The sequence below is a fragment of the Melospiza georgiana genome, chromosome 20, assembly GCF_028018845.1.
Source record: "Melospiza georgiana isolate bMelGeo1 chromosome 20, bMelGeo1.pri, whole genome shotgun sequence".
Classification (NCBI taxonomy): domain Eukaryota; kingdom Metazoa; phylum Chordata; class Aves; order Passeriformes; family Passerellidae; genus Melospiza; species Melospiza georgiana.
The window spans coordinates 3,598,560-3,620,565 of record NC_080449.1 but is presented as its reverse complement, the minus strand read 5'-3'; the positions used below and the strand labels follow the sequence as shown (position 1 = coordinate 3,620,565).

The following is a 22,006-nucleotide window of genomic DNA, read 5'->3' as shown; positions in this document are numbered from 1 at the left end:
TCTCTTAACCCTTTAGGAATATTTTACACCTTTCGTGAATATTTTAACCCTTAGGAATATTTAAAACCCTTAAGGATATTTAAAACCCTTTAGGAATATCCTTTAGGAATGTTTTTATGGGATTTTGGCTGGCAGTGCCTCAGAGCTGCTCTGTCCCCAGTGCCAGGGAGGTTCTGCTCAGTCCCAGCACCCCCAAACCAGCCCTGGCAGAGCCAATCCCCCAGAGCTCCATGCTGGGAACATCCCCAGGGATTGCTCCAGGCAGATTCTCCCCCTCACCTCCTTCCTCGCTATTTTTGATTTAATTTTATTTTATTTCACCCCTGGCATGGGGGTGGGGAGACATCCCAGGATCCCCAAACCTCAGTGCTGCCCATCTAGGACTGGAATTCAAGATCCCAAACTTTTAATGACAAAATTTAAAAAAACAATCCCAAACCCCCAGAATAAACAGCAAACAATCACTCAGGCTTTTCTCTGCGGGAATGGGTTTTCTTTTTTTTTTTTGTTGCTTTCTTAATTTTCAAGCCATCAAGGAGCAGTTCAGCCCCACCGTGGGCCATCCCTCCCCCAAAGCAGACAAAAAAGCCAAACTCCTTTTAAAGCACTTTTTTTCTTTTTTTTTTATTGATTTCATTGAAAACAGAACAAGAAAATGATCAGAGCCAAAAGGCTGCCCCTTTAAAACTGTCAAAAACATTAACAGAAAAAAAATAATAATAATAAACATGATGGCATTATGAATGTTCTAGAAGAGATGAACAAAAAAAAAAAACTTGTTACTGCACTAATTACAGTATTTAAAGATATATGCAAAAAAAAAAAAAATTAAGATAATGACCTGCCCAGCCACCACACAAAAGGTGATGGCAAATTTATTCACACTACAATACTAACAATTTAAAAAAAGTTTTGTTTTTTTCCTGCATTTTTATACTAAAATCACTTTGTTCTTTTTATACAATTGATAAGTTTATATTCACGTGGTGAGCAAAAATCACACCAGAATCAGCACCGTTTTGTTTTGTGGTTTCTTTTTGTTGTCGTTTTGGTTTTTTTGGTTTTTTTGTGGGTTTTGTTGTTTTTTGTGGGTTTTTTTTTTTTAAGCTTTTTTTTTGCCTTTTTTTTCTTCCATGTTTTTAATGCTTGTCCCCGATGTTTCAATAATGGTAAAAAATAAATCAGTTTATTGAAACCTCATAGCATGTGGCTTAAAAATCAATCCAAGGTGCCCAGCGTGGAGCAAAGGGGTGGAAACAGACGAGCTGGTGGCAACTGGGATCTTCTCACCCTGACACGTCTGTCCACCCCAGCTAGTCCAGGTCCTCTGTAATATATATATCATTCACTTTATCTTTAAAAAAAGGGGAGGGAAAACTGGTTTTCTTTAGGAATTAGTGTCTTGTAAAATCCTCTTCAGCCTTCTCTCTCTCTCTAAAACCACTGGTGGGATGGGGTGAGGGGAATTCCTTCACGGAGGAACCCAACACTGAGACAGGAGCAGGGCGTGGAGCAGAGCTGGTCTGAACGGAGAAAATCCAGGAGGGAGAGAGCCTGGGATCACAGGGAAAGATTCTGGGATTCTTCTCATCAGATGAGAAAAAAGGGTTTGGAGAGAACTGAGGGTATTTTGTAGGGCCCCACCACAACGTCCTGCGAGATGGGGGAGGAATTATTCATTCATATATTTAAAAAAAAAAAAAAAACCAAAAAAAAAACGAACAAAAAACCAACCAACCAAAAAACCAACCAAACCAACAAAAAACCAACCAGCACAACCTGCCCCGGGGCTGTGCCAAGGACACCCAGAGGCAGCTCCCTCCCAGAACGAGTCCCATCAGGTATGCAGAGTTTGCTGGAGGGCTCCAGGGCATTCCGAGGACGGGCAGGAGGGCTCCCCTGCCTCCGACAGCATCAGCGCCTTCACAGGGGATGCCAGCACAGCTCGGGTGGCCAAAAAAATGCAACAGCCACCCCTGCACACAGAGCTCTGAAACCCAGCAGCTTTCCAGGAGCAGGGAGGGGAGAACAACACCACGGAGGTGGGATCTGCTTTCACTCCTTCCTCAAGTAACAGTCGGTGGCACAGCCCTAAGTGTCACAAACCCTTGGCTTTCCTTGAGCGGGGGTTTTTTTTTTCCTTTTTTTCTTTTTTTCTTCTTTTTTTTTTCTTTTTTCCTTTTTTTTTTTTTTTTTAATTTTCCGTGTTGTTTTGTGTCTTTTTTCTTTTCTCTCTCTCTCTTCTCTCTCTTTAAATTTGGACAGTACGTGAGTGCCTGGGTGGGAGGGTGGGTGTCAGAAGGGGCCGGCGGCGCTGGCGGCCGAGCTGGTGTCGGGCAGCCCGTTCTCCTGCGTGTCCTGGGCAGAGGTGCTGGCCTGCCGCTGCGCCAGCGCCGAGCTCGAGTGTTTGCACTTGGGTGAACCACACTGACAGCTGAAGAATTTGCCTTTGATGTCCCAGAACCTGTCCCCGTAGTCGAAGCTGCAACAGAGAGAGAGAGAGAGAGACAGGAGGGGTCAGTGAGTGAGACAGCAGTCAGTGAGCAAAGAGAACCTGAGGTGGTTTGGGTTGGAGCAGCCTCAGAGATCATCCTGTTCCGTGGGCAGAGACAGCTTCCATTAGAGCTCCAGCCTGGCCTTGGACAGCTCCAGGGGCAGCTACAGCTTCTCTGGGCACCCTGTGCCAGGGCCTCACTGCCCTCATTGTGAAAGACTTTTGTAGCAGCGTGTGGCTACAGTGATCGATGGTATCCAGCATCCCGACAGATTTCTTCCTTTATCTAACACAATCTAACCCTGCCCTCTGGCAGTGGGAAGCCATTCCACCTTGTCCTGTCCCTCCATCCCTTGACCTGTCCCTCCATCCCTTGTCCCCAGCCCCTCTCCAGCTCTCCTGGAGCCCCTTCAGGCCCTGGCAGGGGCTCTGAGCTCTCCCTGGAGCTTCTCCTCTCCAGGTGAGCACCCCCAGCTCTCCCAGCCTGGCTCCAGCCCTGGAGCAGCTCCGTGGCCTCCTCTGGATCTCTCCAGCAGCTCCAGCTCCTCCCTGGGCTGGAGGAACCTTACTAGTTCTCTTCTTACTAACTATTCTAGAAGTAGCAGTAGCGATAATCCAGGCCTATGTGTTCGTACTCCTGCTAAGCCTCTACCTACAAGAAAATCTCTAACTCTCAATGGCACACCAAGCACATTCTTACCACACAGTTGACCCTAGCCCGTGACCCATCCTAGGAGCAGCCACTGCTCCAATAACTACCTCAGGGCTGGGGCAGCTCTGCAGTGGGGTCTCACCTGGGCACAGGGGCACAATCCCCCCTTTCCTATTACCCACACTGGGCTCAGGGCTATGAGTGGGCACGGCCAGGTCGATCCTGGAGCTTTGCAAACTGCAGGGGGACCCCGAGGGAGCACAGGGATGGAGAGGGGCAGCTGGGGAGCAGCAGAGCCCACAGAGTCCCAGCATGGCACGTACCCGATCTCCTCCCCAGCCTCTATGTGCCGGGTGCTGAAGAAGGCGATGCGGGGGAAGCGCAGGTCCTGGTGGGACATGAACACCCGCACGGGGATGAGGTTGGGCTCGCACAGGTGGTTGATGAAGCGGCTGATGTTGCCATAGAAACGGGCGTCGATGCAGTAAACCTCTCCATCCTGGGGAGAAACGGGGCAGGGCTCGTCAGGGGTTCATTGGCTTTAATCAACGAGCACGCTCTGCATTCACGCTGCACACAGCCCCAGGAGCGCTCGTGTGGGTTTGAATGGACTGGAAGCACACACACACAGACTTTTATACACAACAGTACCCTGAAACCAGAGTTTACTGCACACCCCACACCCCCCAAGAGCTGGTTTTTAACACCCTGGCACACCAGTTCTCCCAGTCCAAGCGCCAATTTGGCACAATGGGATTGATGTTCAGTGCAGACACCTTACGGGTGTTCCAGCCCCTGGATAGGGGAACAGGCATCTGTTCTGTCCTCTAATTGAACATGACAGCTTGGAAACACAAAGCCAGAGCCTTGAGAAAACACAGGGTTGTGCAGATAAGAGAGAAAGTGAGAACACAAAAATTCCCTTTCCAGAGAGCCCAGAGAGCTGTAATACTTTGTTTTCCTTGAAAATAAAAGAACCCCCCTCAGGGCTTTTTATTCCAGCAGAGAATGACTGTGCAAAGCAGAGGCTTTAATTACAGCAGCTAATTTCAGTTGCAAAGAGGCCAAAAGCAAAAGGATCCATTAGTGGTGCTCCAAGTCCCTTTTGGACAAGCACCTCGGATCGTTAATGGATGAGCTGTGCCACGTCACACTCGGGGTGCAGGAGCCCAGGAAAACATCCCAGAACTGGGGGAGGCATCACCCCAGCAGGCCTGGGGCACACACACTGTCACCAGCTCTGGTTTCATCAATCAGAGACTTCACTCCCTCAGTTTCATCCACAGAAATGCCATGGTGGGGCAGGATGACACATCCACATCCACAGCAGGACATGGGACACTCCAGGATCACCTCACAAGGAGCCGTGAGCAACAGCTCAGGGGACAGGGACAACAGAAAACAAAACTCAGACAACAGGAATGACAGCCCAGATAACAGAAATGACAACTCAGATAACAGAAATGACAACCTAGGTAACAGAAATGACAGCCCAGATAACGGAAATGATAACCAGGTAACAGAAATGATAACCAGGTAACAGAAATGACAGCCCAGGTAACAGAAATGACAGCCCAGATAACAAAAATGATAACCCAGATAACGGAAATGATAACCAGGTAACAGAAATGATAACCAGGTAACAGAAATGACAGCCCAGGTAACAGAAATGACAGCCCAACCACTCTCACCATTCCAGCCCTTCCTTTGATTCACACCAGGACCTGGAGGCCCCCCAGGGTTGGGATTCACACCCTGGCAATGCCCCATCAGTCTGGAGGACACAAAACCTGCTGGCTCTGCCCTGCCCTTCCCTGCCCAGCCTGATGGGCAGCTTTAGCCATTCCCCAGTGATTTGGTGCCTGCTTTTCTCCAGGTGTTCCACCTTGGTGTCCCTTCCTGCCTCCCTGAAGGATTCCCAGGAGCCAGCACAGAGGTTCTCCCTCAGGGCTGAGCAAGAGGCAGGGCAGGGCCCAGCTGGGCTCTTGCTCATAAACCAGGCTAAAGTCCTTTTCAACTTTTTAATTACAGTCTGACCCCCTGTTTGCACACCAGACTCATTATTTATCTTTTCTCAGTTTTTGAAATGTGTGTTGCTTTAAAGAAATGAGGAAAAAAAATAAAGCAAAGCTTCTTTGTCACCAGCTGATGACAGAAACAAGGCACAGAGTGTTTTACAGCCTTCCTTGGAAGCCTCCCCACTCCTGTGAGTCCCCAGCTCACCTTTTCTCACTTCTCCTTTCCCAGGGGGAGTCTGAAATCATGGCCTTGCTTAAAACTTTTAGATTGTACTTTGCAAAGTAAAATTTCTGCCCTGAGAGCCCTCACAGAGCAGTGCAGGGCAAGATGCAGCAGAACAAGGTGCCTGATGGATCCTTTCTGAGTGAACAGGGTTTGTGGGGTGCTTTTTAATCTTTCAGCTCATCATCACTTCGTGAAGAACTCACAGAGCTGCCAATCACACAGGTGCCAGGCTGGGAGTACCAAAACCTGGACAATGGAGCTCAGGATGCTCCAAGGGGTTTGACAGGAGAGCATCTTGCTCGAAAATGGTGTGGGCAGCACATGTTGGTTCTGCTGCCCTTTTAACCAGCCCTAAATCCCATCTCAACCACCTTTCCCCTAAAGCACAGCAATTGTGCTCTCTGCAGGATTGCACTGCACATCAAGATGGAGACAATGATTCTCTGGGCTCTTTGAGGAGTCAGGAGCTGGGGTTTGTGTGGCTGCAGACACAGTACCTTGTTGTCCAGGTCGAAGAGGTAGGAGTCCTCCTCACGGACATCGGCCTCGGAGTCGGAGATCAGCTCCCCAACGTACCTGTGGGCACAGGGACAGGCAGGAGTGAGACCACAGCCTCAAACCCCTCCTTTTGAGAGAGAGAAACACCCCAAAATGGAGCCCAGCCACACATGGGCAACCACAGCACAGTGCTGGCCAGCTCTAAGCCACCAAACTCTGTTAAATTCCAAAAGTGAAAATCTGACTCTAAACTCCACCTCTTCAGAGAAACACTTAAATAATATTAAAAATTACATTCATGATATTCAGACCACTTTAATATTAAAAATCCTTTTTTTTTTTCCTGAGGACTAAGTTTCCTTTTGCAAATCTCTCTGTTGGCCAAGATCAACACATGAATCCAAGTCTCCTGAAGCTCCTGGTCAGACTCAGGTTGTCCCACAACCACTGCAGTGCTTGTGCTGCTCACACACCAAAACAAAACACTTTTGTCTGCCCCTCATGTATTTCCCGGGATATTTTGAGCAATTACAGCTCAAACAACTACAAAACTTTCAGTTTAAAAGTCTTAGGTTTGGTTTAAAAGTCTAACCTAACCTGGCAGGACCCCTGGATCCCTTCTCAATCCCTCCTGAAGCAGGATAAATGTGAGCTGTGCTCCCAGGTACAGCCACGCTGCTGTAAAACCAGGGGACAGGCAGGTGACAGGCAGGTCCTCCAAGGAGAATGAAGCAGGTGCTGCTTGGTCTGGGCTTGCTGAGAAGGACCACACAGCCAGAGAGGTCTGGGTTTGATGCAAACCCCCCTTGTTGCAGGAGTCCCCACAGCACTGGTGCTCCCACCTCTGTCTCTCCACCTCTATTTTAAACAGTTTTGGACTGTCAAGGCTCAACATTTCCTGCCCTGAGCTGCTTCAGTCAAAGTAAGAGACGCAGAGAGGAGGGACTGGGGGAGGGTGTGAGGAAGAGGAGCAGCACAGCAGCTTTCAAGCTTTTCAATCGTCCAAGGCCAGGGTTTGGAGCAATCTGGGACAGTGGAAGTGTCCCTGCCCACGGCAGAAATGGGATTTAAGGTCCCTCCCAACCACCCCAGCCTGTGTTTCTGTGATTTCGGTGTGTAAGTGTTCCCAGCCTGCAATGAAACAGTGATTATTTAAAGGAAAGGATTCACCACACGAATAAATATTCTTTGCAGCATCAACAGAACTTCCATGGCCATGCTCCCACAGCATTCCTGCAGCCCTCAGGCACATTCCAAGTGTTAAACAACTGCCTCCAATCCCCCAGGGCTCAATCAGCACTTAACTCCCAGGCTGGGGAGGAGGAGAGCCAGGAAACACGAACCTGGAGGGCATCCCTGAGCTCTGTGACCAGGATTTCTGGCTGCAGTTCCCAACTGGGAGCCTCCTGTTTGCCCTCACTGCTCCACTGCTGGAAATCACCCGCTCCTTGGAGGCCTGAAGTACAAAAGGTGGCCAGAGAGGGAGAGAAACTGCTGTGGGAAGGCCCAGCAGGCAGAGCAGCTGAGAACAGCTGAATAATTCTGCTCCGAGAGGCCCCGTGCCCAGGGACAGCCGGTGCAGGTTTATAATTCCATGAAATAAAATACCACAACCAAATTAAAAATCGTTGGTTTAATGCTCCTTCAAAGCCTATTCCTGTAACTCATTTCCTTTCCAGGGCTGTTCAAAGATATTAACAGGTCCCTGATTTTCCAGGCCCAAAGTTAGGGGAGGATGTGCAAGGGGTGCATGTTCCTCCCAAAAACCAGCAGGAGCCCCTTCATTTAAGAACTCCTGTGCTCAAGGCAGTGCCTTTCTCCCCAGCAGATGTTCAGCACACTGATGGCAAATAACTCAATAACTCCATCCCAGAGCTTCCCAGGGCTGATCATCACTGCTCAGACAGCCTGGGATTGAGTGGGCTTGGAACAGATGATCTTGGAGGTCATTTCCAACCTCAATGATTCTGTGATCAGAGGGGACTCCATGAGCAGTCCCTAGCACAGGCTCCAGGGTTTTCCACAGGATGGGAGACAGGAGGCCTGGCTGGAGCTTCTCTGCCTGAAAATCAGGCTGAAACACCTGCCTTGATGCAGCTGGCACCTTCCTAAAGCACCAGTGGAACAGAAAGCAAATATTCAAACCCCATAAATGGATGCAAAAGCAATAGACCAGATCCTCTGGTTCCTGCATCCCACTAACTCCCAGCCTCTCCAACAAAAGGCAGCAGCAGCTGTGCTGTTTCCAGAAGGAGCAGCTCCAGCAGCTACCAACCAAGCATGAACAGAGCAGATCCAACCCAACCCACAGCAGCAGCAGCACAGGGTGAGCAACAGCAGCTTCTGAACAGCACTAAATTCCAAGGCCAGGGAGAAAACTGCCCATGAGCAGAGCCCTGAGGGGCTGCAGAGCCTGCAGGCTCCATGGAGCCCTGTGGGACAGGAGGGTGACACTGCCACACCTCCCCTTGATGCCTTGTGCAGGCTGCCCCAGAACAGAGGCTGGACAGAGCTACAGAATAAAGCAGGGATTTATGAAAAGCATCTCCTCCATGGATGCACCTTGGGCAGCACCAGAGCCCAGCCAGGGCTGCACCCAAGATGAACCAAAATGGCCCCAAAATGCACGGCCGGGCACGGGGTCTGTCACTGTGATCAGTTCTGCTCCATTTGCACCTTGCAGTTCATTGTCCCATTCCAGCTTTAGCCCAGGCAGTCCCACCCTGCTTGTTTTTCTCTCTCCAGCCCACGGTGTTTGTGCTCCTGGGCTGAGATTTGGATCATTTGTCCTTGGTGCCCAGCTGGAGCAGGAATTGTTTTGTCTCCCTGCTCTGTGCACAGAGCTCACCATCCCCTGATGTGAACCCAGACCCACACACTAAAGCAGCACAGAATGTGAAAAATAGAAAAGCTGAAACCCGAGGCATCACCCTCACCATGCTGCTGCTCCCAGGGCTGTGCACAAGGGACAGGAGGCAATTACAGAACCACAGAACCATCAAGGTTGGGAGAGACCTTCAGGACCACTGAGTCCAGCCATGAACCCACCACCAGCACCATCCCCAGCTGCCACATCCCATCCCAATGCCTTCTGAACACTTCCAGAGGTGGTGACTCCAACACCACCTCCCTGGGTGACTCATTCCAACGCCTGACCACTCCTTCAGCAAAAAGCCATTTCCATGGCTCTGATCTGAACCTCCCCTGGTGCGACTTGAGGCCATTTTTCTTTTCACTGATTCCCTGGAGCACAGACTGACCCTCCCGGCTGTGCCCTCCTGTCAGGAGCTGTGCAGAGCCACAAGGACCCCCCTGAGCCTCCTTTGCTCCAGGCTGAGCCCCTGCCCAGCTCCCTCAGCCTCTCCTGGTGCCTGTGAAGAGCTCCAGGATAAAGGTCACACCAATAAAGGTCACACCAGTACAAGGATCCTTCCAAAGCACAGCAATAACCACTGGACAGAGCAGCTGCCCAGCCAGGGCTCTAATGCAGATGTTCAACACCAAATGCTGTTCCAGAGGAGCTGCTCCTGGGATCTGCTGTGTCCTGGCAGCCCTGAGCACAGCCAGCCCCGGGGCTGCTTTCCAGAGGAGGAAAAGCAGGAACCAGGTCTATTGGATGCTCACAGAGAATCACAGGAAGGACTCATGGAGCCAAGGGCTTGGATTTGGTGAGTGAGAAAATGAGTGTGTGACACAGGGGGAATGTGCATGGCACAACATTAATTAGCTCAGCTGTTTAGTAAGCAGCTCATTTAGCTAATGAAGGTTGTAGCCAGCAGTGGAACAGTGCCAGCAGCTCCTGGCAAGGCTGGGGGCAGTCAGGCTGTGGGATCTGCCCCCCATCAGCCCCAGTGCTCTGCAATGTGTGTTCATCACCCCTTCCCTGGGCTGTTCCCTCTCGGCCTGCTCCTCCTGTGCAGGGTTTGCTGAAGTCTCTGCCTTTTTTCCTTGCAGCAGTTTCCTCACAGGCTTTGATCTGTTCTGGGCACTGCACCATGACCCTGGGACCTCTGGTACTTATGGACAGCCCTGCACAAGGCCAGGCCTGAGACACTCCCACAAACAGCAGCTTTTGGCTTTATCTCTAAAAAAATATCTTAGCAGCTGGCAGCTCCTGACACAGAAGAAATACTTGGCCAATTCACTGCAGAATTATCTTTTCCTTTATTTTTTCTTTTAGATACTGCAATAATCTTCCCGAATCCCTCACCCAATTCCAAAACACATCAATAACTAGGTCTAAAAACAACCAGCAACTATTTCCACGATGGACATGAGCCTTATTTAGAAGATCCTCCGTCACTGTAGTATTGCAATGAAGGAAATACTTTCTAAACTATTTAATAAAGTACATATACCACTTTAAAGTCTGTGGGGTCTGATGACAGGTTTTCCACTCGACATAAATCTGAACATTTCTGTGCCTAAGTACTTTATTGAGTCAGGGCCAAAACATGTGCTTAACCCCAAGTGCTTCCTTGTTTTGCTGAATCAGACTAAGCCAGTGCTGTGACACTGGAAAACCTCTGGAGAAGTCAGGATTGAAGCAGAGAAAGATGTTCCCCACTGCCCTGGCCTGCAGTGCCCCATATCTGTGGCAAACACAGGAGCTGAGCACATCTTGCAGCACAACCTAAAAGTGTTTTTCCTCCTTAATTTGTGTTTCAAAAGGGGAAGAGCTGAGCACAGATCCCAGCAAGACAGAGGGAAGTAGAGAAAGCTCCACACCATGAGAAGCAGGACAGACAGAGCAGGGAATGGAGTCAGGAAACCTCTGGCTGAGGGCAGGCAGCTGGGCTCAATGCCAGCTTGATCTGCATGAAAATCTCTCCCTGAAAGGGAGCAAAGCATGTGTGCCCTGGGGAACTGCTGGGGCTGCTGGGCTGATGGAAGCTGCACAACTCACTCCTGGATTTGGGAACAGCTGGGGGTTTTGGGATGGTGAAAACTGCACAACTCAGTGCTGGATTGGGGAAGTGCTGGGTTGCTGGGATGTGAAAGCTGCACAACTTACTTCTGGATTTGGGAGTGGATGGGATTTGCTGGGTTCATGGTAGCTGCAGAACTCACTCAGTGCTGGATTTGGGAACTGCTGGGGCTGCTGGGCTGGTGAAAGCTGAACACCTTACTACTGAATTTGGGAATAGATGGGATTTGCTGGGCTGCACAACTCATTCCTGGATTTGGGCAGTGCTGGGGTTTTGGGCTGGTGAAAGCTGCACAGCTCACTCAGTGCTGGGGATTTGGGCAGTGCTGGGGTTTTAGGGCTGGTGAAAGCTGCACAGCTCACTCAGTGCTGGGGTTTTTGGGCACTCCTGGAGTTTTGGGGCTGGTGAAAGCTGCACAGCTCACTCAGTGCTGGGGATTTGGGCAGTGCTGGGGTTTTAGGGATGGTGAAAGCTGCACAGCTCAATTCTGGATTGGGAAGTCCTGGGGGTTTTGGGCTGGTGAAAGCGGCACAGCTCACTCAGTGCTGGGGTTTTAGGGCTGGTGAAAGCTGCACAGCTCACTCAGTGCTGGGGTTTTAGGGCTGGTGAAAGCTGCACAGCTCACTCAGTGCTGGGGTTTTTGGGCACTGCTGGGGTTTTAGGGATGGTGAAAGCTGCACAGCTCACTCAGTGCTGGGGTTTTTGGGCACTCCTGCAGTTTTGGGGCTGGTGAAAGCTGCACAGCTCACTCAGTGCTGGGGATTTGGGCAGTGCTGGGGTTTTAGGGATGGTGAAAGCTGCACAGCTCAATTCTGGATTGGGAAGTCCTGGGGGTTTTGGGCTGGTGAAAGCTGCACAGCTCACTCAGTGCTGGGGTTTTAGGGATGGTGAAAGCTGCACAGCTCACTCAATGCTGGGGTTTTTGGGCAGTGCTGGGGTTTAGGGATGGTGAAAAGCTGCACAGCTCACTCAGTGCTGGGGTTTTTGGGCACTGCTGGGGTTTTAGGGATGGTGAAAGCTGCACAGCTCACTTAGTGCTGGGGATTTGGGCACTGCTGGGGTTTAGGGATGGTGAAAGCTGCACAGCTCACTCAGTGCTGGGGTTTTGGGGCACTGCTGGGGTTTTGGGCTGCTGAAAGCTGCACAACTCACTCGCACACGAAGGTTCCCAGAGGAATGTCCTGCATCGTCCGCACTCCCCAGCCCATCTTCTGTGTCCGGTAAAGCTGCAACCGAGTCCTGGAAAAGAGGAAAGGAGGAGATGGAGCCACACTGATGGCAGCCCTCCATGGAAAGGATGAATTTTCATGGGGAGATGAGCAAAAAGCCAGCACCTTCCACCAGCACACGCTCCCAGAGGATTTTAATATTCACCCTCCCGTTGTCACCCTGCAGGGATGCTGCACTCCCACAGCTCCCAGCTGTGGGCAGATGCTGGCATGGAAACAGCCCAGGGACAAGGGACAGGTGCCACTCAGCCCCTTCTGCCTGCCCAGGTGCACACCAAGGGGCTGGGGAAGAGGGGACAGGGCTGGATGCTCTGTGTGATCATGATTTACAGAGGATATCAGAGCCCCACCAGCAGCATTTCCTTCCCCTCCATGCAGCCCTGGGGGAGGCAGGGAAGGTGGAAGGGGATTTACAGCAGTGGTGTGGTGCTGAGGGGGAAGGCAGGGATCTCCCAGGGACTAAAAAACACCTTGAGCTAAGTGCTCTGACCCCTCTGCCCTCTGCCAAAGCCAGGGCATTCAGCAATTCCATCATATCCAGCTGCCTGGCTGAAAGACAAGAAAGAAAAGCTGCAACTTGAGACTTCTTGGTGTAATAGCTGCTCTGTGGAATTTTACTGATGGGGGTTATAGGCGGAGAAACAATCCTGTAAGTCATTCTGCCTCCTGCTCAGCCAGAACCTGAGTTAAGTGCAGGATGAACAGTCTCCAGGGCTAGGAAGAGCTTGCTCTATCCCTGAGGGAACCAAAACCCACTCTCAGCAACGCTGTTATCGGAATTAAGTGAAATCTGATGCTCACCTTAACTTCTCCCTGTTGCTTTTCCCAGTGCTTCTCTTCCCCCCACCCACTCCCTCCTGCACTGTCAGCTCAAACCAGGGGATGTGAACTTCATCCTGTCTGCCCACAGCTGCACCAGGACAAACCTCAGGGGAGTGATTGCTCTCACAGAAGCCGGGTCTAACACTGGGCTTGGGCCTTGGGGAAGCTCCCCCAGCTTTTGGCATGTCCATCAGAGCAGAGCTCAGATCTGGCTCTGCTCTGGAGCCAGCACTGATGGCAGCAGCGGGGCCGTGGCTCTGAGCTGAGCCTGCCAGCTGAGCTGGGCCAGGCTGCCAGCTGGATACGTGTGCTCTGCCAGGCAGAGCTAATTTGGAGCCAATCTGATAAAGGAAGCACTGCAAACAGAGCAGCAGCACCCCTGTGTCAGCTGCAGCCCCCAGGCAGGAGCCTTCCCCACTACCTCCCCAGGGACTGTGAGCTCTGCCCAGCACCTGACCCTAGCAAAGCTGCTCCCCCTGGCTTGTGCTGGGTTCCCAACCCTTCCCATCTTTCAGAAAAAACACTTCAGCAAGGCAAAAAAAATGCAAAAGCAACAGCTCTAGCTGTATAGCTCCCGAAGAAACACCCACGGAGGCACCGGAGCTTGGCAGGGAAAACCAGAGAGAGGTAAAGTTCTGAGGAAACACATCGAGTTCCTTCCTTGCTTATTTTTAACAGTGCAAAATGTCATTGAAACTACAAAGCTTGCAAAAAGAGTGTTGTCAGCACTACAAAGAAATTCTAAAAAGTTTTTGCGTTTTTTTTTTCCAGTGGGATGCCTTTGAACTTAGTGCAGGGACAAACTCCTCCATAGCAGAGGTCCAAACAAAAACATTGACATTTTTAGCCAGGCACCAAAATCCCAGGGGTGTAACCTGGAGCAGAGAGGCCAACAGGCATTCAGGTATCCAGTTCAGGGGGAATCATGCCAAGAATTTGTAAATTTTAAGCAGCCAAGTCTGGCCATGCTGGCCTGTATTTCTAATCTAGACTGCTGGCTTACAAGATCTTCTGAATTCAGACTCTGCAGCTCAGTTGCTGTCATGTCCTTCTCAGCTCTCCCCCTGAGACACCACACTTGGGCTGTGCCTGCAAACCCACAAGCCATTTGTATGTTTTATGGTCAGCTGATGAAAGAACACTGCAGTTCCCACCTGAGGGTGCAAACATTAACTGAGATGTTAATTGAGCTCATCAACCCACTGCCGCTCCACTCCCACTGGCAGCACGCAGGATCCCACTTCCATCCCACCACCCCCAGCTTCCCTGCTGGGTTCTGTGGGATTAATGGGTGAGCTGAGAGCCACAAGGCTGATGGGTTTGGGGCTGGTCATGCCCAGAGCAGCTGTGTCTGCCCCTCCTGCCCACCTGAGGCCGTTCTGCACCACCCGGTTCCTGCAGGTTCTCCAGCACGAGCACGCGTGGTTGCACTCGAAGATCAGGGGGGGCTCAGCCATGTTGAACTCAGGCAGGAGTCGGCCATCCTGAAGGAGAGAACCACCCCAGACTGGGTTATTTGTCCCCAAAACCACAAGCAGAAATTCCCCCCAGGGTTAAAAACAGGCTGGAGAACCCCATGGTGAAGTTGTGTCCAAACCGAGCGTCAGAGCTCAGGTTCTGCTGAGACATAAACTTTAAAGAATTTAGGGATTTTAGAGGAGCTGAGGTTTTAGTTTAGGGATTTTAGAGGAGCTGAGGTTTTAGTTAGAGATAAGCTTTATTAGAGGTAATCAAAATAAATGGGTAGGCCTTGATGAAGTTAAGAGTTAGTAGTTCACTAATAATTGCTTGCTTGTGAACACAATGTTTGGTTAGCTGGGTTTCTAATGAAGAATATAGAAACTGATAAATAGTTCTAGGAACATAAGACAATTGTGGTCTCCTCTTGGTTCTGAAACCAATTGAAGACAGGAATGGGAGTTCTACCAAGGGTTCATTTGTCATATTTGCATTGAAAAGGTAGAAAGGTCAGAACGAGGAAGACTTCATTTACTTCCTCATTTTGGGACCCCTCCCCGTTAAATGGACCACTGATCCATTTCAAGGGACAAACTACAAATGCTTAATGGCTTTTGGACTAATTACCATGGGAAGCAGGGAATGGAATGCACCAAAGTAATGAATATGTATTTGTATTTTGGGTATTCAATACCTGTACAGATAAAAGGACTGTAATCACCTGTAAATTGCAGTGTGTGTTTGGGAGCTATCCCACAATAAACATACACTTTCTAACTCTAAAGTGTTAGAGAGTCTTTGTCTGTCACAGTTGGATATCAGTACTAGATCAATATCCATATTTTTAATAAATCACCAAAGTGGTTTCTTTGACCTACCCTGACAGCAGCACAGTCACCACTGTCACCCACAGCTGACAAACAGCCAGAGAATTTAGATTTTTGCTGCCTGCTATCACCCTAAACAGCATTAAAAAAAACACCCTCCCAGTGCTGTGCAGAAAACTGGTGTGCATCATCATCATTATTGCCATTTGCTGTGCTGGAGGGAGAAATGGATGCTTAGTCTGCCTCTGGAATAAAGCCTGAACTTGCAGAGTCCAAGGCCAGTGCACTTAAGTTCTGTGAATCACACTACATTTCCAAATAACACTCTCAAAAAATCCTACAATTCAATTATTTACCAACACACAGGATTAAGGAAGTGATGGATGTAATTCATCATATTTAACAAATTTGGCTTTTAAGGCTTGAGAGGTGTAATCACCTATTAATGTGTAAATAAAATGGCTACAAAGCCAAGAAAGATGCCAACACTGCCCCTGGGAGAAACCTGCAGAGATTCACAGAACTTCTGATCTTTGTAGCACCTGCCCAAAGATGAATCTCAAAACCTCCCTGGAGGGTTGAAGCATTTACCCAAAACAAACCTGACTCCTGGCAATGTGGCAGTGAAAACATCTTTACTCTGCCTTCATCCAGAAGAATCACAATAAATAAAAGCAGATTTTAAACAATTCTCTTTCCACTCCCCTCCCTTTGTTTACATCTTACAGCACTTTCCACGTTGCTCTGAAATGGAAGCTGATTTCACACTTGGATTGTTAAATGCTCCCTATCACATGGGTGTAATTAATGGCTCAGTTGGCACGAGTGGAACACAATAAATAACACAAGGAAAGCTGCCCTGAGCAGGCAGTTTGGATTATCACATGTCTCAGAGCTGAGACTATAACTTCAGGCATTTTAAGTCAAGAAGAAAGGAGTTGGAATTACAGAAACAGGGAATGGTTTGGGATGGAAGGAGCCTCAAAGGATGGAAGGAGCTCATCCCAACCCCTTCCATGGGCATGGACATCTCCCACTAGAACAGGGTTGCTCCAAGCCCTGTCCAGCCTGGCTTTGAGCTGTGCAAGGAACTGAATCAGGCAGAATTGAGCTGCCAGGCCCTGGTGTGAGCCAGAGGGGGCTGTGTGTGCTCACCTTGTCGTACCAGCAGCGCATGCTGAGCTGGCCACACATGCAGTTACTGGAGGAGCAGTCGTCTATACAGACACAATACTGCAAGAGAAGCAAAGGGTTAATTCCACACCACTCACACCACTGAGGCTGCAACTGGAGGCTGGGTCAGGAAACCACATTCTCCTCCTCTTGCTGCAGCTCCTCACCAGAGGGATCACCAGCTTCACCATTCAGGGGCAGTTCTACTCCTCTGTTTATTTCTGTGTGCAATGAGCACCAAATCCTGCCTTGCCAGGAAGGATCTCATTCTGAGCCAGCCTCACTGCTCAGGAGAGGATGTTCCCCTGCTGTAACCCTCCCCCATGCCCTGTGAGCTGTTCTCCACACCTGAGGACAAGGAAAGCTCCAAGGAGGAACCAGAGCTGGGAGATGATGCAGCTGTGCTCAGTCCTCCCCTGCTGCTTCCCCAGGCCAGCAGAGCCCTGCCACCACAACAGGGACTGGGCCTGGCAGGGTCACTTCAGCCACCTCAGAGCTGTGCCCAGTGAGGTCTCACCCTCACCCTGAACCTCCCCATCTCTGCTTTCCCACCCAGCCCTTCCAGGGCTGCAGCATCACAGCCAAGACCTCAGCCTGGCTGCTGCAGTCCATGGGAAGGCAGCATGGAGAAGGTCTCCCAACAAATCCCTGACTCTGCAGCCTCAGAAGAGAGGACAAGGATGAATGGGAGCCACATCAGCCAGCACCAGATGGCCAATGCTACAGCTGAACACAGAGCTCAGCTTAAACCTCAAAGCTGAAGAAAATCAAAATCCCATCTCCAGCAACAAAATCCCATCTCCTACAGCTCCAATGCTATAGCTGAACACTGAGCTCAGCTAAAGCCTCAAAACTGAAGAAAATCAAAATCCCATCTCCTACAACAAGAGGCACTCAACCTTAGCTGGAATCTGATGGCAATATCAGGACAACATTGCCATGTGGAATGCCAGATCTGTACTGAGGAGCACTGCAGAGCCCAGGACAAGAACACTCAGGATCCCTCACCTGTAAATGAGTGATGTTCCTGTCAATGTCCATCGGGGAGGTGACACAGTTCTGTGACACGTATTTGTAGTTGCTGGGGCAGGGCTCACTGTCCACAGAGTTGACACAGGGGATGGGGATCCGCTCGTAGCCCCGGGCAATGTCTCTGCCATGGAGAAAGAACTGTCACAGAGGAAAGTGCCCCAGACAAGGGGCCATTCAATGCCATCCTGGGGCAGAGTCACTGAGCACTCAAAGCCATTCAGACTAGAACAGAGCTCATGTTTTCCCACCCTGCCTTACAGATGGTTCTTTGTGCTTGTGAATATTTCCATTTGGAGGATGAATTTGCAAACCATGGACTGAATCAGCATGGGCTAACAGTGACCTTCACACCAGTTTAAAAAGCGACAGAATTCTTTCTTAAACCAGGCCCCCAGCCTTCCCTGTGCAAGAGCTCAATATCATGACCCACAAGCAAAGCCAGCCCTATTCTCACCTGCTCACCACCTTCTCTATCTGGGCAGGCTTCTCAGAAGATGATTCTTTGAGAGTCTTGTTCATCTGTAGGGCCACCCAGACCTGAGAGTTAAGGCTGGAGCACTGGAGCGGGGTCTCACCCTCCTTGTTCTTTAAAGTGACATCCGAGCCACGGGAAAGAAAGAGACTGCAAAACAGCAAGGAAGGATAAGGATTCCCCAGGAGAAAGCAAGCAAGGGGAAAAAAAGCTGAATCACATCCTCCAGCCAGCCCTTAAGGGACTGTAGTAGTGAATAATCACCTGAGTTTTCTTTATTAAGCATGGCTCAGTGAATCCTTCTGACAGAAGCTCTGGGCAAACCATGCCTTGCTTCAGGTACCTTGCTGGTACCAGCCTAACTTCAGACAGGCTTGAAACTCTCTCTGGCAGGGAAAGATATGGGGTGGGAAGAGTAGGCTGGAAATGGAAGAGCCCCACAGGAAACTGGTGGTGGACTTGGCCCTCGTTTATACTCACCAGCTTTTGGTGAGAACATGATGGCTTTATTCAGAGCAGGGATGAAGCAAAGGAACAAAGGTAACAGGGCACCTTTTTACCATGCTAGTGGTGGGGAAAAAAAAGCTTTAATCAAGGAAGCCTGACACCTTCCTGCTGGGAAGCCCAGGCTGAGCACAGCCCCTCAGACTCAAACACGCCACATTCTCTGAGCAGCTGCTGGTAGCTCACACTCCCCATCCCAGGAGAAAAACAAGCCCTCCATGGCAATCCTGGGCTGGGTGTAAAGACCAAAGGCATCTCAGAGGCTGTCCTGAGGCTGGCAGGCAGCAGCAGGGGGGCAGGGAGGGTGGGCACTGCACTTACACCACACACAGTAGTTCAGGGCACAGGCAGGGTGGGCACTGCACTTACACCACACACTCACAGGGGTTCAGGGGACAGGGAGGGTGGGCACTGCACTTACACCATGCCCTCACAGTAGTTCAGGGCACAGGGAGGGTGAGCAGGGCACTTACACCACACACTCACAGTAGTTCAGGGCACAGGGAGGGTGAGCAGGGCACTTACACCACACACTCACAGTGGTTCAGGGCACAGGGAGGGTGGGCACTGCACTTACACCACACACTCGTAGCAGTTCAGGGGACAGGGAAGGGTGGGCACTGCACTTACACCACACACTCATAGCAGTACAGGGCACAGGAGGGGTGGGCACTGCACTTACACCACACACTCACAGTGGTTCAGGGCACAGGGAGGGTGGGCACTGCACTTACACCACACACTCGTAGCAGTACAGGGGCAGGGAGGGGTGGGCACTGCACTTACACCACACACTCACAGCAGTTCAGGGCACAGGGAGGGTGGGCAGGGCACAGGGAGGGGTGGGCAGGGCACTTACACCACACACTCACAGGGGTTCAGGGCACAAGGAGGGGTGGGCACTGCACTTACACCACACACTCACAGTGGTTCAGAGGGCAGGGAAGGGTGGGCAGGGCACAGGGAGGGGTGGGCAGGGCACTTACACCACACACTCACAGTGGTTCAGAGGGCAGGGAGGGTGGGCACTGCACTTACACCACACACTCACAGTAGTTCAGGGGGCAGGGAGGGTGGGCACTGCACTTACACCACACACTCACAGTAGTTCAGGGCACAGGGAGGGGTGGGCAGGGCACTTACACCACACACTAAGAGCAGTTCAGGGCACAGGAGGGTGGGCACTGAACTTACACCACACACTCGTAGCAGTACAGGGCACAGGAGGGTGGGCACTGCACTTACACCACACACTCGTAGCGGTTCTCTCGCGCTGCGATGTGCAGGGGCGAGTCCCCGTGGATGTTCACGGCGTGCAGGTCACACTTTGCTGCCAGCAGGATCTCAGCTATGTCAACACAGCCAGAAAAAGCAGCCCAGTGCAAACAGATGTTTTCCTCCTGGAGGGAAAGAGAACAGAGAGGAGGTTGTTTAAAACCCCGTGGATTTGGGGGTTCCTTCCTCAGCTCTGCACCTGCAGCATTCAGTGTGTGGCTGCCATCCCCACCCTGCTCTGGCTGAATGGGGATGCCAGGGTGGACAGGGAAACCTCAGAGCAGCCAAACAGGGAGCTCTCACTCCATCCACCTCTGCACACCAAGGATGGGGAGGCTGCACACAAGGCAATCCATCACCTTCCCTACACACACACAGACAGCTCGTCAGTCTCTGAGCCACAAACCAATCTAGATCAATCCAGGAAAGAGGTGACAGACATGAACAAACATGCTGGAAAAGGCTGGATGCTGAGTTTGCCCAGCCCCAACAGCCAGCAAAGCTACTGTGCCTCCCAGGGCTGCAAAATTAAGGAGAAAAAGAGCACAGCACGAAATTAGGGAGAAAAAGAGCACATAGGGTACGTGAAGGTGCCAAAAAGAGAACCAGGAGCCATGGGGTAAGCAATCAATCTGACTCCAGGCATCTCTTAAATACTGTATGTACTCATCTCTCACTAGCAGCACTGGAAATAGCTGAACACTCATCTTTCTGATGGAGATATTTTAAGGGATGATCCTGTTTTCTGTTACACTGCAATTTGCAGCACACGTCGATCCCTTCCCCATGACAGCCTCTAAAGACATTGATGACAACAGTGAAATGATAGTAATGATCACCCAGCTATTCCCCTTTTTTTCTTCTTTTTAAAGCAAAAACAAAGCTGCTGCTGGAGTGTTTGAACTGTTATCATGTAACTTAAGGTCCTGCCTTAAATAGGGAGCTATTGCCACACATCAGGGAGAGGGAGACACTTTCCTACCCAGCTCCTGCTTCCCTTTACAGTGTCATCTAGAAAAACCCCACACAACCTACAGAAAACATCCACCCTGTGGGTTGCACCCACATTCTGAAGCTCAGATAGGTCACAGGCACCTGGACTGGTGCTCCTGCCTAAAAAGCAGCATGATCACAAGCAAAGCATTTCCCCCAAAGCAGGAGGTTTCCCAGTGCCATTTGTCCTGAAGCACATCCAGCAGGACACCCCAGCTGAGGTCCAGGAGAGATGTGTCACACACACAGCTGTTAAGAGCACACACAGCTGTTAAGAGCATTTCTTTCAAGGAAATTGTTGACTGAGTTGATTTGATGTTCATCATTAATGTGTGATATTGAAGCTGTGATAGATCAAAGAGTCTGTTTTGTTCAGAGTCACCAAACAGATGTAACAGCCCAAAAAGCTTCCTCTCACCTTGATTTTTGTTTTTAGGAACAGGACTGGATCCAGACCTGCCTGGGAAGTGGGAACCATCTAAGTGTGCTGTGTTTGGCTGGGATAGGGTTAATGTTTCTGGTGTGGGGCTGTGCTGAACACAGGGCTGGGGACACAGAGATGTCACCTGCTGAGCAGGGCTGACACAGAGCCTGCTCTGCCCTGTGCTGCCTCACTGGGGAGCAGACTGGAGGACAAGGAAAGCTGGGAGGACACAGCAGGACAGGTGACCCTGACCAAAGGGACATTCCAGACCATCTGACATCAGTTCTGGATATAAGGTGGGGAAAGGAGGAGAAAAGGGGATGTTTGGAGTGATGGTTTTTGTCTTCCCAGGTCAGTGTTCCATGGGAAGCAGGGAAAGAATTCCCTGTTCTGTTCTGCTTGTGTGTGTGCCTTTGGCTTTTCCATTAAACTGTATCTCAACCCACAAGTCTTTTTCTACCTTTTTCCCTCCTAATTGTCTCCCCAGTGGTGGGGGAGTGAGCAAGGGGCTGTGAGGGGCTTGGTGCCTGGCTGGGGTTAAGCCAGGCAATCACAGAAACACAGAGCGGTTTGGTTTGGTTTGGTTTGGTTTGGTTTGGTTTGGTTTGGTTTGGTTTGGTTTGGTTTGGTTTGGTTTGGTTTGGTTTGGTTTGGTTTGGTTTGGAAGAGACCTCAAAGCCCACCCAGTGCCACCCCCTGCACTGGGGTCTGGTCAGGTCCCAGATCTGGATCCAATCCTGCTCCTAAAAACAAAAATCAAGGTGAGAGGGAGCCTTTTTGGCTGTTACATCTGTTTGCTGACAGGGACACCTTCCACTACTCTCAGGTGGCTCCAAACCATGTCCAACCTGGCCCTGGACACTTCCAGGGATGGAGTGAGACATCACACATCAAAATCCTTAGAGACTCCAGGAAAAGAATGAGAAACATAGTATAAGGAAAATAGTGCTGATACAATGACTGCCCTGAAGAAGGCTGGGA

The 22,006-nt window shown here is 50.5% G+C and overlaps 1 protein-coding gene across 11 annotated transcripts in view; it reads right to left on the bottom strand.

Annotated features, from left to right (window-relative positions):
- Window positions 1–2,270: 2,270 nt before the first annotated feature.
- LOC131091903 (histone-lysine N-methyltransferase EHMT1-like) overlaps window positions 2,271–22,006 on the bottom strand; it is a 124,992-nt gene continuing 105,256 nt past the window's right edge. For 10 of the 11 annotated variants that reach the window (XM_058038264.1, XM_058038267.1, XM_058038266.1 and 7 more), the window contains 9 exons: window positions 19,579–19,733; window positions 17,812–17,979; window positions 17,334–17,478; window positions 16,308–16,385; window positions 14,236–14,351; window positions 11,969–12,055; window positions 5,888–5,966; window positions 3,470–3,645; window positions 2,271–2,482 (listed from right to left, as the gene is read on the bottom strand). In XM_058038264.1, the coding sequence (XP_057894247.1) occupies window positions 2,296–2,482; window positions 3,470–3,645; window positions 5,888–5,966; window positions 11,969–12,055; window positions 14,236–14,351; window positions 16,308–16,385; window positions 17,334–17,478; window positions 17,812–17,979; window positions 19,579–19,733 (1,191 nt within the window). In that variant the 3' untranslated portion in view covers window positions 2,271–2,295. Of the gene's footprint in view, window positions 2,483–2,969; window positions 3,646–5,887; window positions 5,967–11,968; window positions 12,056–14,235; window positions 14,352–16,307; window positions 16,386–17,333; window positions 17,479–17,811; window positions 17,980–19,578; window positions 19,734–22,006 lie in introns of those variants that run through there. The other variant, XM_058038261.1, reaches the window with a different exon arrangement.